Raw genomic sequence first — 12444 nt, 5'->3', positions numbered from 1 at the left:
ATTTTCCCTTTCTCCACCATAGCTGCCGACGTGTCTTCATATTTTTCTACGTCACAGCGATAACATAATCGTTTTTGGCCGCGCACTTCATGGAGACACTTTTTGATATACATTCCTTTTAGATTAGAGAAACCAAAATGAGCAAATAAACGACATATTATTCAAAGCCAAATTTTCTACAATTTTTTTGACACTTAATCGACGGCCATTTTGAAAACGTTCCGATCCAGGCTACGTGTGTAAGGCAGTGAAAAGGGTAGCCTGAAAAACAGGTTTAATTTTGGCGAGCGAGTGCTAAGTATTTTCTGAACGAAAATGGCCGCCATCTTTGATTTTAATGGTAGCAGAAGGCTTGGGGAGAGAAAGAAATTACTATGGGGGCGGTCAACGGTCAGAAATAAGAAGAAGGGTGGGGGTGGAGGAGTGAAGATTCTCGCCCCCGCCCCCGTCCCCGCCCCGCCCCCGCCCCCTACCCCGCCCCCGCCCCCGCCCGCGACTGTTTACTCTAACTCCAAACAGCGTGCTCTTGACATTAGAGACTATACGGGGAAAACACCCAGACAAACCTCAGCGTTACGTTTATCTCGGAGAAACACAAAGTGCCTAAGGCAATTTCTTGTCAGCACTTCAGTTCGATCAGCGCGCTCTTGCAGTTTTACAATTAAAATGAAAGATTTTTCGCTACATTTCAACGTTTCATTGTTGAAACTCGATTAAAGAAACATTTCATGTCTCAATATGAGTTTATTTGAGATGAAGACAAGTTTACATCCACTCTATAATATGAAAAAATAAATAAATTCCCGCAGAATCAAGGTCTCAATATCCCTGACTTCTCTGCTTTTTTTTTTGTTTACACCATAGTCTTGTTAATGTTCGTGTATCCAGCCCCTACACATGATAGCAAGATTTTACTCTTTCCTCCTGCTACACTGTTGTCATCAACACTCTGTTGTGCTTGTATTTTGAACATCACTCCAAAAAATTCTTTTAGATGCCTTAAAAATTGAATGCTGTAAAAGAGTTGATGATAGTATTGAGGAAATTGAAAAAATTACTGAGTAGAAGGAAAACAATAACATTAATAGTAAACCTGCAACCACCAAGCCGTCTCTCCCCTCCCTCCCCACTTACTTTTCTCCATTTCTCCTTCCTTCCAACACTTTCCTTTCTTCCTGTCTATCTCACCTCTCTTTCATCACCTTCTATTCTTCATCATCTCCCTTTCTTCGCTCTCTTCCTATTGTCCATTCGACCTTTCCTCTCTATCTTAGCTGCACTCGTCTTCATTTCCCATCATCCTCTGCACCTCACCTCCCTGCCACCCAGTCCCTCTCCTTCTTCCTATCTCCCCTCTCTTCTTTATCTTTTCCTTCCTCATCATCTCCTCTCCTTCTCTCTTTCCCTCTCCACCCCTCTGTCTCCCTCCATTTCCCCTCCCTCCCTCCCTCCCTCCCTGTCCTCCTCTAAATTTCTCTCCCTCCTCCTGCTCCCCTGCTACCTCATTCCCCTCCACTGTGCCCTCCATATACCCCCTACAATGCTTCTATCCTCTCTCCATTCCCACTCCCCCCCTGTCTCCTCCTTTGTGTCCTCCATCATACTCCCTGACACTGCCTCTTCCCACTTTTCAATCTCTCTGTTTCTCCTCCTTCTCCCTTCTCTCCTTTTTGCAATTGAATGAGAGCCAGACTGATGCCAAGCAGTTAAAAAAATCGTTCCAAATAACACACAACAGATCATAACTCCAGCAAACAGAAAATTGTGTGAATTTATTTACTCTTTTCACTGAGAGACATTATCAACTACTTACGTATATGGAGTCAGTGGACCAGTGAGAATTTTAGAAACATCCCTTTGTCCCAGAATCATGTAAAGGAGAACAACACTCTGATGGCGAGAGTCAACACAGCCTCCCTATCAAAGGAGAAAGATAAATAATAATGGTGAGTCTTATTTCAGAATATACAGCTATACTTTAATCATTGTTTTAAAAGCTAGTATGAGTGTAAGCCTGATCACCAGCTTCCAAGAGATATTAGTGAAGTGCATTTTGATTGAGTGTCGTACATCCAAAACTGAAAGCAATCACAGTAGCCAACCAGAACAAAGGAACACATCATGAGCCAATGAAGGATCAAAGTATAAATAAAGAAACTGACCAAAGCAGGAAAAACCTTGCCTTGTAAATTTCTTCAAGTAACATTTCAGCTGCCTGTTTGCCAAGATCCTCAGGGACAACTGGCTGACCCTCCCCTACTGGGGTAGATGATGTCTGAACACTTAGCATGGCACCAGTTGTTGATTCTGCAACCAATGAGATCCCAAACCCTGGTGACCTGGAGGAAGACATTTTTAATCATGATTATCATTAATCTGATGACTAATGGTGTACCATGCTTATGACAAAAGAACACATTGCATCTCTGGTATTAAGAGACTCTGAAAAGCTTGCTTATCGTAATATCACCAGCACAACAGAAGTGCACTGACTCAGTTGCATTAGCAAATCTGAGCACGAAAACTAGCAAGCGTTATAACTTTGCCTTCTTGGACAAGACACCTTACCCTCACAGTTCCTCTCTCTGCTCAGGAGTATGAATGGGTACTGATAACTTCTTAAGTAAATCTAAAAAATGCCAAGGACAATTTACAATGGACGGTCACCCCTTACAGGGGAGGGGAAGGAGTAGTAAAACTTCTCATAAATTTTGCCACTTTGGATATTAAGAAATATGGTTGTCGTCTTCTCATGAGCACAGAACAAAGAAAAAATTCTGAGTCCCCATGAGGAATTGAACCTCAAACCTTCAGATTCCACACTCCCATGCTCTACCACTGAGCCACAGAGACTCTAAGGCCCATTATGAATTTCATGTATGACACATATTCTGCACTCTGCTAGGATCAGCAATGTTGATAGCACCACATTTTGTAAATAGAAGAAGATGGTAAGCTTTAAGCTCAGTAGAGAAATATAGAAAGATAATTTTTTGTCTTGCTATGGATATTTACTGCATGAATTGTGGTGAAACATGCTGATTCCCCGGTAAAAAAGTTAAAGGTTTGTTGTAAAATAACATACTTTCCAGATTGACCTCCTTTGCAGTGATCTGTATAAATGTAGATATCGGACACAAACTGGTTCAATACACCACGCACTGCGTCAACCACCCTATTACAAATAGCTGGAGAAACTCTCATAGCATACCTGTTTAAGGTTTGGTTAAGGCAAATCAACTTTTAAAAAAAAAAAAATAGTGGTCTAAGTGTAATGGTCTCTGTAACAGCAAAAATGTTATCACAAAAACTTGAAATATCTTTTATTGAGACAGCAACAATACTAGTCGTAGAAGTAGTAGGTTGAAGCTAATAACATAAATTATTTAAGAGAACTGTGCCAAGAGCAACTTTTAGTAAACTGACTTAAAAGTGATAACACATAAAAGAAACTGGCTTTAAATACAAGAGGACTGTGAAATAACATGCAGTATGGAAATGTGAGAAAAGGTGTGCCTGACAAGGAAAAACGCTAACAAATTTAACAAAAAACACTTACAAGGGGGTATGAAAAAATATAAAGAATGAAATAAGTCAAATGAATACAAATTACACATAAAATAATTAGCAAGCACTTTGATCTTGCAGTCCCTGTAATATAGCTGTAACACTTATACCAAGGGGAAAAGTAAAGGATACGCAAGGCCTCTTATTCTTTTTATCTTACCAGGATCTGTGAATTGTAATGGCCGCAAGTTTCTCCTCACAGGACAAGAGAATACCACCTCCCCTCCTCCCTCTGGAGGTGCTCCCCTTTTCACAATCTGTGACAAAAAAAGTCAATGAAATGATAATACATGTATTTCATCATTTTCTGAACAGCTATGTACATCAATTGCAACAAATTATAAAAATTGATTAAAAAGGAAAAGAGTTCAAATCCCATGGGATTGTTTTGGACACCAACTTTGCCCCAATTCAATTGTTTTGGTAAAAAATATGGCCCCTGTAATGTTCAGTAAGAATGGTCTATTGCAGTCCTCTTTCCTCTACTAACCAGAAAAAAGCACTTTCACATTACTTTTTAACTCAATATTAATTATTCAAAGACACGTACTTCATCTTTGTCTTCATATAGTGAATAACTTTTTATCCTAAATTAAGGGGCACTATATGAGGTATCTAGATGTGCCTCTCCCCTCTGCTCTAATATTTAAATGTACAGAATTAGAATTGCTTAGCTATTATGGTGACCTTGTTGATTACATGACTTAAATTACTACTTCATGGAGTAGAGATTTATTTAACCATGTTGAAAGGGGCAGCTGAGTCATATTATTTCTTTCCAGCTAAGTTCACTAATGGTACAATTAATGCATGACTCAATCTTTTGCATGTGTTAAAATTCTACTTGGAAAATCATTAATAATGATGATGATAATAATAATAATAATAATAATAATAATAATAATAATAATTAAATTCATTAATAATAGCTAATGATACCTTTAAATCTAAGCCTTCATCATCCACCACAAACTTCTTTACCAGAGGGAGCATAACTGTTTTAATGATGTCAACCTAAAATAACATCATTCAGCAATCATCAAATTCTAGGAAAGGCACATTTCTGAGAAGTAATCTAATTATGGACCTCTATACAAGCTCATTTTCCATCTCATTTTTGTCTACACTGTTAGATATGAAATGAGAGTTTTTACAAAACAGAGAGAAACTGGAAAATATCAACACAAAATTTGAATTAACATTTGATCTTTTTTGCATTTAACTCTTTACAACCTCACATCAGTATCCATATTTGACATACTGTTTGATTCTTTATATATTTGCTTTGGTGATGACAAGGAACATTTGTCCAACAGTCAAAGCTTCTTGTGTTGGTGATCATTTCTGTTATCCTCATGATCTTCTTGAATTATACAGCAGTGTACTTTAAGGAGAAGTTAGAAGCTCATCACTCTGAGGGCTTAAAGGGTCAATTCTCCGCAATAAAAAAATATGATATTATTTCTGGCTTACTGTTGGATCATGTCTGTCATTTGTTATTCCTTTCAGAGTAAGTCTGATAGGTTTCTTGCACAATGGTGCCAGCAGCACCACTGCTTCTAGGTAATAACCAATGGATCTTTGAGGATTACAGTCGTGGTCAATGGTTCCTCCAGTTAACAGGCCAGGTTTATAAAACAGCATTGTACCTTTGGAGAAGGAAACAGAGTAACCAAACATAAGGATAATATAGCTTTAATAATTTGGCCCCATTAGGAAGGGGGGGAGGGGGTCCAGATGTCCCCTATAGTATTAATGTTTGGCTTAAACCTCCTGTATCCTATTACTTCCTGTAGTTTCTATCCTAAAATTCAAGTTTACATCCTGGAATATCTATTTTACATATCCCTTTAATTTTTTCCTTAAGTATCCCGTATCCCTATAACCTTTAGCCAAATATTCCGTATCCCAATAACCCCTAATAGGACCTCTATAATGAACATTACCTGGCCGGGCAGTGCTATCATTCATTAAAATCTTATAAACAAATAACAAAAATTATCTGATCAATGATCTGAAGACTTACCTGTTTCATTAATTTCTATTCGTGATCCGTTTGTTACCTTTTCCAGGAGCCGTATAAAACTTGCTTCAAAATCTTTAAAGGGTTACATAGACAGCAAAAATTCTCAAATTACACGGCAAAACACGAAGCATATTTTATATAAGTTTTTTGGAGCTGAAGTCAGCAGCTGAAAAGGCTGTGATTTCTATAATCAGTTCAATAATGGACGCACCTTTCAGCCCAGGATCGTCTTCAACAGCTCTTATGTTTTTTATCTTCACTGATTTACCGCTAAGCGTCGCCAAAACAAGTCTTTGTCGGAAAAAATTACAACCTTCGTATGTCAAATCAGCCGCCATGTTGAAAAACGCACGTGGATGACCTTTCCACTCGTCATATACAATGTACTCTTTCACTCTGGATTTTGCTGCTGGACCAGTAACTTACGTTTTCGTTCAAAATGGCGGACGACGATTTGGAAGGGTGAGTGGTAATGACATTCCAAATCAGCGAATCTTGAGATCTTTTCCGCAGTGATTCACTTGTACATAACTACATACCGAATTAACGTTTTGACGCAATTTATACATCGATCAAAGTCATTTCTTGTGGTAGTGGTTGATAATAGCGGAAACGAAGCAATCGTTGTCCAATTTACTTTTTCACAGCAAAAGTCGCGATGGAGAACTTTCTCGATTTTCTTCTAGGTATGACGATGACCTCGATGAGGTAGAAGAAGAAGACCACTTTGAAGATGTAGATGACTTAGAGGTAAGCTTTCTAGCCATTATTTTCTGAATAAGTTAATTTAGTGGATCTACCATAATTTTGGGGCTGTCCTGGTGTACCGGTACACGAGGGAATTCCTTTTGTTTTCATAACCATACATGGAGTTATGACGCAGTTCGTTAATGTTTCCTTCCTTTGTGTACCGGTACACGAGGACACAACCATAATTTTGACAACGCACGTGTGATTTCGGTTACATGTGAGTCAAACAACACTTACTGATTATCATAATCAAGTTGGTGGAGATTTTTAGTTTGATATAGTAGCGATACTCTCAGAGAGGATATAAATGATTTTTGGTAAAATTTCCGTACAGCTCCATACTATTGTAAAACAAATCTGTTTTCCCAGTCTGTATCCAGTATCCAAGAACTGAATGCATAATGTAGTATGGGGCTGTGCGGAAATTTTACCCCATCGTGTCCGGAATAATAATGTGTCATGACCAATCACATGTGTGATCAGGATATGTAGGCAAAAGTAAATACTAGAGCACAAACTAATCAGTATTTACTGCGTGAAGTTGAGATTTCTCACACCTGACTGATAGCTGGCTGCCATGTTTTCTTGGATATATCAAATTTGATAAAGTAATACTCAGTCTGAAGTTCATGGTTTTCTGAGTTTCACAGTAATCAAGACTGGTAAAAGACTTTTTTATTGCTATTTTCCTTTCCTGGTGGAGGTTGTGTCTAATATCCTATTGTGTTTTTTTCAGCCAACAGAAGACACAGATAATATTGACATTTTGCCCACAACAGGTATGGTTTACAATAATTTTTGAACAGTGTTCTATAAAATCTCAGTTAAATAAGGTAATCCATTAGAACAAAACCAAAAACTTTGGAGGTTGTGGCCACTTGGCCTCAAAGAGTTAACCATGTTAATTATAAGACACAGGATGAGGAAATGTTTCTTGCATTTCATTTTATTTAATTAGGGAAGTTACATGAGCCTTCAAAGTTGCTACTACAACCCTTATGAGTGAATGTCTCACAATGTCAGGCTGAAGAACATTTTATAACAGTTACTGGACATTTTAATTACTTAAATGAAATATTAGTTTGCACTTTTTCATGTCAATTTGCAGAAGAAAGCCAAGAACCAACAAAAAGAATCACAACACCATATATGACAAAATATGAGAGAGCAAGAGTATTAGGAACTAGAGCTCTACAGATAAGGTGCTTGACCCTTTAACTCTCAGAAGTGATTAATATGTTACTTCTCCCTGTAATATCCATACATTATTCAGCAAACAGGTCATGAGAATACTCAAACTCATCAGGTACAAGATATTATATTACCTTGATTGAACACCAAGTTCTCATAACTAATTTACAAGGAAATGTGTAGCAGCTACAGGGGAGAATTAACAATCAGATCTTGGGAGTTAAAAGGTTAACAGAGTATTTAAGCTAAAACTTACAGCATAAGTAGTTTAACAGCCAGTACCAAGTTGCCTTAGCAATGTAATCCAAAGAGAGCTTTTAACATCTCTGCTTAGATCTCTTTTTTGTGAGAGTTGGTATGTGCTAAACCAGAATAAACTTCCACATGGAAATCAAGGGTTAATTATCTATAGTGGGCAGCATAGCCAATGGGATTGCAGCATATGTGATATAATGCATGCAGATTTACAATATTATTCATTAGACTATATGATAACTGAACCTGGAAAAATAATTGCAGGAGCACATCAATCACAGAAGTTGTAGGCCTCTTAATTCTTTTTCGATATTATTTCAGAGCAACAAACATCCTTATTATTATTCAGCAATATCTTCCAGACAAAAGCCACAAAGACTGGGCAATAGATGAATTTATCATCACAGAATAAAACTGCATTGGCAGTAGTTTAGTTGTCAGCAGTTATTTTATGTTTTTGATGTGCTTCTTTGTTCATTTTATGTCCATAAACTAAAATTCTTCATTTTCCTTTTTTTTTTTCACCCCACCCATGAGAGTTCTTTACATCTGCAAGGTTTTATATCAGGGTTACACTCAAGTGGAGAAACAAAATTTTCTGAGAGAAAAAAAAGTTTTCATCTGATCATGTACATCCAATATTCTGCTAATGTTGTGACATTTTACACGATTATTCAATGCCTGTGCAGTCAAACATTTAATGTTGATTCTTGTTCAAGTCCAGCCACTGAACCTTAAAAATTTTGAATTTTTAAAAAATGTTTGGCATCCAACTCTTGTTTTTTTTTTTAACACATTTATTCCCAAGATCTTATCGTTAATTCTCTCTTCTGGCTGCTACACATTTCCCTGTAAATTATTTGGGAGAATTTGGTGTAAGATGGAGATAACAACTTCTACCTGATAAGTTTGAATTTTCTCACTATCTGCTTGCTGGATATTGCATGGATATTTTAGGGAGAAGTTACATGTTAATCACTTTCAAGAGTTAAAGGGTTAACAAAATGTTTTCCTTAATGTGCATTTAATAAAAGGAAGGTTACATAAACTGTTAATCATATCTTGATATGCAAATAGAGAACTATTATGTAATATTTGTTACAATTCCAAATATAGGAATTTAGAATTGAATACCTTTTTTCGTCAATAAACTATTCTTAAAAAAGTGCTCTAAAATAAAATAATAACCAGTCTCAGGAACCCCCCCCCCCTGCTCCACAGCAAATTATTGCATTTTCTCTTCCCATTTGTGACCAGGCCCTATTCATTTTTGCTGCAATTTTTATTTTTATTTTAAATAGATTCTTCAGGAAGCTCCACCTCTGTTTGCCCAGCTTTGTCTAAAGAGGACCATATTGTATGTGCAGTAAATCATTTGTTAGAAAATGAGGTCAAAAGATGTGAAAGACCTCAATTTCTCCCTTAAAGAGGATGTCATTCCTCCAGGGTTTTACTAAGTGGAGGCAAAAGTAAAGAAGTAGCACTACCTTTCTTTTTGATACAGAGCAACAGCTGAGTTAGCTAGCTGCAACAAAAACTTGGTACACTAACAGAAATGACAAGATAGTTAAAGACCCAAGTTTCACTAACTTGTAACAATTAGTGCTTTTGTTACATCTGGGGAGTCTGCAAAACAAGTGCCATTAGCGATGCCTTAATGTCCTCAAAGAAGAAGAGAGATTACAAGGAGGTTAGTATACATATAACTCCCTTTAAATGCTCATTCTTATCTTTTTCAAAGGAAAATAATGGTTAGAGCACTCTTCAAGTGCAATTTCTAATATCAAAACCAAAGTAACCTTGACAGCCAATTGGAACAAAGGAAATGTGCTCATGCAAGGACAAAAAAACTCTCTTTGAATGCATTATTGTTCCTTTATCTATCAGATTTTGAGAGAGATCATCCATCTTCTACATGGGGAATGGCTTTATGTGCAATTTGTTACAGCAGATTTTGACAAGGAATTGTGGGGAGCACATCAGTCTGTTGTCCCACATGTAAAGCTGCAGGGATGTCCTCTTCATTGGACCCAGTTGGTGTGGAAAAAGGTAAACTGAATTTGTCAAGTTAAGTTTCATGCACTTGTACCATCATCTGAGCTCCTTGCACCAGCAGAATTACAGTTTTAGGCCATCAAGCTCTTTGACCAACCTTCTCATTTCTTATCAGCCACCCTGACATGCCCCTACTCTTTCACTCTTACATGTACCCTTCCCAATCATCTGGGACAAGTTTGTCTTGTAAAGGACTGTTTTAAATAGAAAGTGATTGATGATTTCCTCCTCTGGTTGTCAAAACATTTATTGCTGTCAGTCTTTTTCATGACAACTCTCACCTGGACGATTAGATCATATGAGCAATATTTTATTTGCAATATATGAGCAACAACAATTTGCTAACAATGGCATCTGAATGAACACCAGGATTGCCTAACCTCAGGGGCAGGTTCATGCATGGTTTATCTTTGTAATAGGGCAAGATGCTTAGTTGAAACAAGCTTCGCATTTGTTTATTTTTTAAGTCATATGCTTACAAACCTTTTTTAATTAGAGATAATATTTATGCTCTCCATCAATGCAAAGACTAAAATTTTTTTGGCTCATATTTTTATCAGATGCAAGATCTTGGTCTGCAAGTACTGTGCATTGAGGATAATGGTATGCAAAGGTATATTAGAAAACTGCTTGCATTACCCTTACTGCCTGGCAAAGAGATTTCTACTCAGTTCTAGCAACTGAAACTACAGGCAACCACATAGACACTTCAGGAACTAATAAAATACATTGAGGACACATGGATCACTAACATTGTGTACCCCATTAGAGATTGGTCTGTCTATTGTCGGCTAATGAGAACAATGAATGTCATTGAAAGCTGGTTGAAGGCTCTCAGTGGTGAAACTGGTAGGAAAGGCCAAGTTCCTTTTTACACTCTAGTTCAGTCACTGCATCAAGTGGCCCAACTTTCTGTTCAAAATGTGCAGTTAGTAAGTGACAAAAAGTTGATCAGGATTCAACAGCAGGATTGCCATCACTTGCAGTCATAGATCAGTCAGTATTGGACTGAGTTTAGGAAAAGAAAAATAACAGCAGCAAAACTTCTAAAGGTCTGTTCCAAGCTCAATGGGTCATCTCAAACTGAATCTTGACTTTCATACATCATGAGATTTTTGTAGTTCATTAATAAGCTTGTATTTATTTCTAACACTGATGTTATATACCAGCAGAAGCCTAGAATCTACTGGTAATGTGTAGAAGTTTACTTGCCATGATTTTTTAAAAAATTTATTTTGTCATAATCAAAATGTCCTGTTTTTTGCATTCAGTTTTGTATCTTGTAAAAAGTATTTTGGGTAAAATGTACGTAGCAGTTGTGTATGAGAAATATTATCATTAAACACACATGAAGGGGAATGTTGTTTATTTATTGGTAGTGGTAATGTGTCAAAATCTTTTACAGCAGTGATGAGTTTCTTTAACTTTTCCAGAAAAAATTTTTTTTCCTAGGTTAAAAAGAAATCTAATATATTACAGTTCAACATTATTGAGCATTAATGATTACTGCAAATTATTAATCTTTTAATATTTATTATTTCTACGGTGTTGCAATACATATTGTAAGATGTACTACCACCTGTTAATGTTGTAAACATTGTTTGTAACGAGTAACATAATTCCAGTATACAGGGTTGTAAGTGTTTCTTCGTTGTTGCAAGAAGAATTATTAACATATTGCATTGCCTAACTTGAGTATGGCAGCAGTGTAATATGGAAAGAGGGGAAAATTCTATTACTTAAGATAGCCACAGATTATCCGAACAAATTGCTCCCGTGTTTGACTCGTTACACAGTGTGGTCTCTGCCCTGCCACATGTTACACAACAAGCCTAAACATTTGCTGCAGGGAACATCCAAGAAAGTGTCTTCTACCTTGTTTCTACCTTGTGTGCCATTTACTCGCGCGACTGGTTCCCAGGGTTCTGCCTTCCCCCATGGAGATAGAGGCTTGGCAACGAGGTTGTCACTCGTGGCCAATCCAACGCAAATTCCAATTCGACCTGGAAACAGTGGTCACCTCCAAGCATGTCCACTGGTAAATTAAATTCTTATTATGATTATTATGATTATTATTATTATTATTATTGATAAAACTACGATCAAATATAACTTTATGGATAAGACTTCTTAATCAGATAACTGCGCTTAGTGCGACCTCCAAAGAATCTGACTGAAAAAGTGACCATGTTAATAAAAGACTGAGTCTCAATACAAGAGGACTGCATATTTACCTACAGTACGAAAGTGTGTTAAAGAGAGGGTGTAACTGACGAAAGACGATGACAAACTGAACAGAAAACATTAACGAGGAGGTGTAAGAAAAGAAAGAAAAGAAAAGGAAAATAAATAGTTGTAAAACTAATTAAAAGACGCTTAGATCTTGCACTGTTAGTTATGAGAGAAGTCTCTGATGAACGAGATTTGTGTTTATTAACATTTCTGAGGCGATACTGTTGTTTTTGAAAAGCCTGTTTGGAAGTACTAGAAGACTTTTCTGGAACCTTGATCACTTCCAACGATGATTTCACGAGGGGCGAAAATTGCATTGGGAGCATCGTTCTGTTTCGCTTCTGCTATCATTTTCCTGGTCCATGAAA

At 37.0% G+C, this 12444-nt stretch overlaps 2 protein-coding genes across 6 annotated transcripts in view; one reads left to right on the top strand and one right to left on the bottom strand.

The window, feature by feature from the left end:
- Positions 1-748: 748 nt before the first annotated feature.
- On the bottom strand, positions 749-6360 carry LOC131787458 (RNA 3'-terminal phosphate cyclase-like protein). Its single transcript, XM_059104566.2, has 9 exons — positions 5805-6360; positions 5594-5665; positions 5041-5216; positions 4507-4581; positions 3700-3824; positions 3086-3211; positions 2183-2339; positions 1814-1917; positions 749-1013 (listed from the first exon to the last, which is right to left on the bottom strand). Exons 1-9 carry the CDS (start codon positions 5929-5931, stop codon positions 854-856), a joined length of 1122 nt encoding a protein of 373 aa, XP_058960549.2. The 5' UTR covers positions 5932-6360; the 3' UTR covers positions 749-853.
- Positions 5940-12444, top strand: part of LOC131787460 (DNA-directed RNA polymerases I, II, and III subunit RPABC2-like) — a 135802-nt gene continuing 129297 nt past the window's right edge. Inside the window, exons 1-8 of one of the 5 annotated variants that reach the window (XR_010715928.1) lie at positions 5940-6055; positions 6280-6343; positions 7080-7122; positions 7452-7545; positions 9091-9146; positions 9294-9479; positions 9677-9838; positions 10405-11197. Coding sequence is in view for 3 of the 5 variants with exons in the window: in XM_066159834.1 (XP_066015931.1) it covers positions 9447-9479; positions 9677-9838; positions 10405-10521 (312 nt within the window). In the remaining 2 variants the exon portion in view is untranslated. The other 4 variants (XR_010715927.1, XM_066159836.1, XM_066159835.1 and 1 more) reach the window with 4 other exon arrangements.

This window comes from Pocillopora verrucosa, chromosome 12 (assembly GCF_036669915.1).
Source record: "Pocillopora verrucosa isolate sample1 chromosome 12, ASM3666991v2, whole genome shotgun sequence".
NCBI lineage: Eukaryota > Metazoa > Cnidaria > Anthozoa > Scleractinia > Pocilloporidae > Pocillopora > Pocillopora verrucosa.
Note: the sequence above shows the minus strand (reverse complement) of the source record. Positions and strands in the feature narration are given on the sequence as shown.

What these genes read in the sequence shown, in the direction of transcription:
- LOC131787458 (XM_059104566.2), bottom strand. Translation starts at nt 5,931, where the DNA reads ATGGCGGCTGATTTGACATACGAAGGTTGTAATTTTTTCCGACAAAGA. An exon ending in ATGAAGGCTTAGATTTAAAG is followed by an intron (nt 3,825 to 4,506) that starts GTATCATTAGCT and finishes TTTTTGTCACAG; the next exon opens with ATTGTGAAAAGGGGAGCACC. An exon ending in AAAAGAATAAGAGGCCTTGC is followed by an intron (nt 3,212 to 3,699) that starts GTATCCTTTACT and finishes AACCTTAAACAG; the next exon opens with GTATGCTATGAGAGTTTCTC.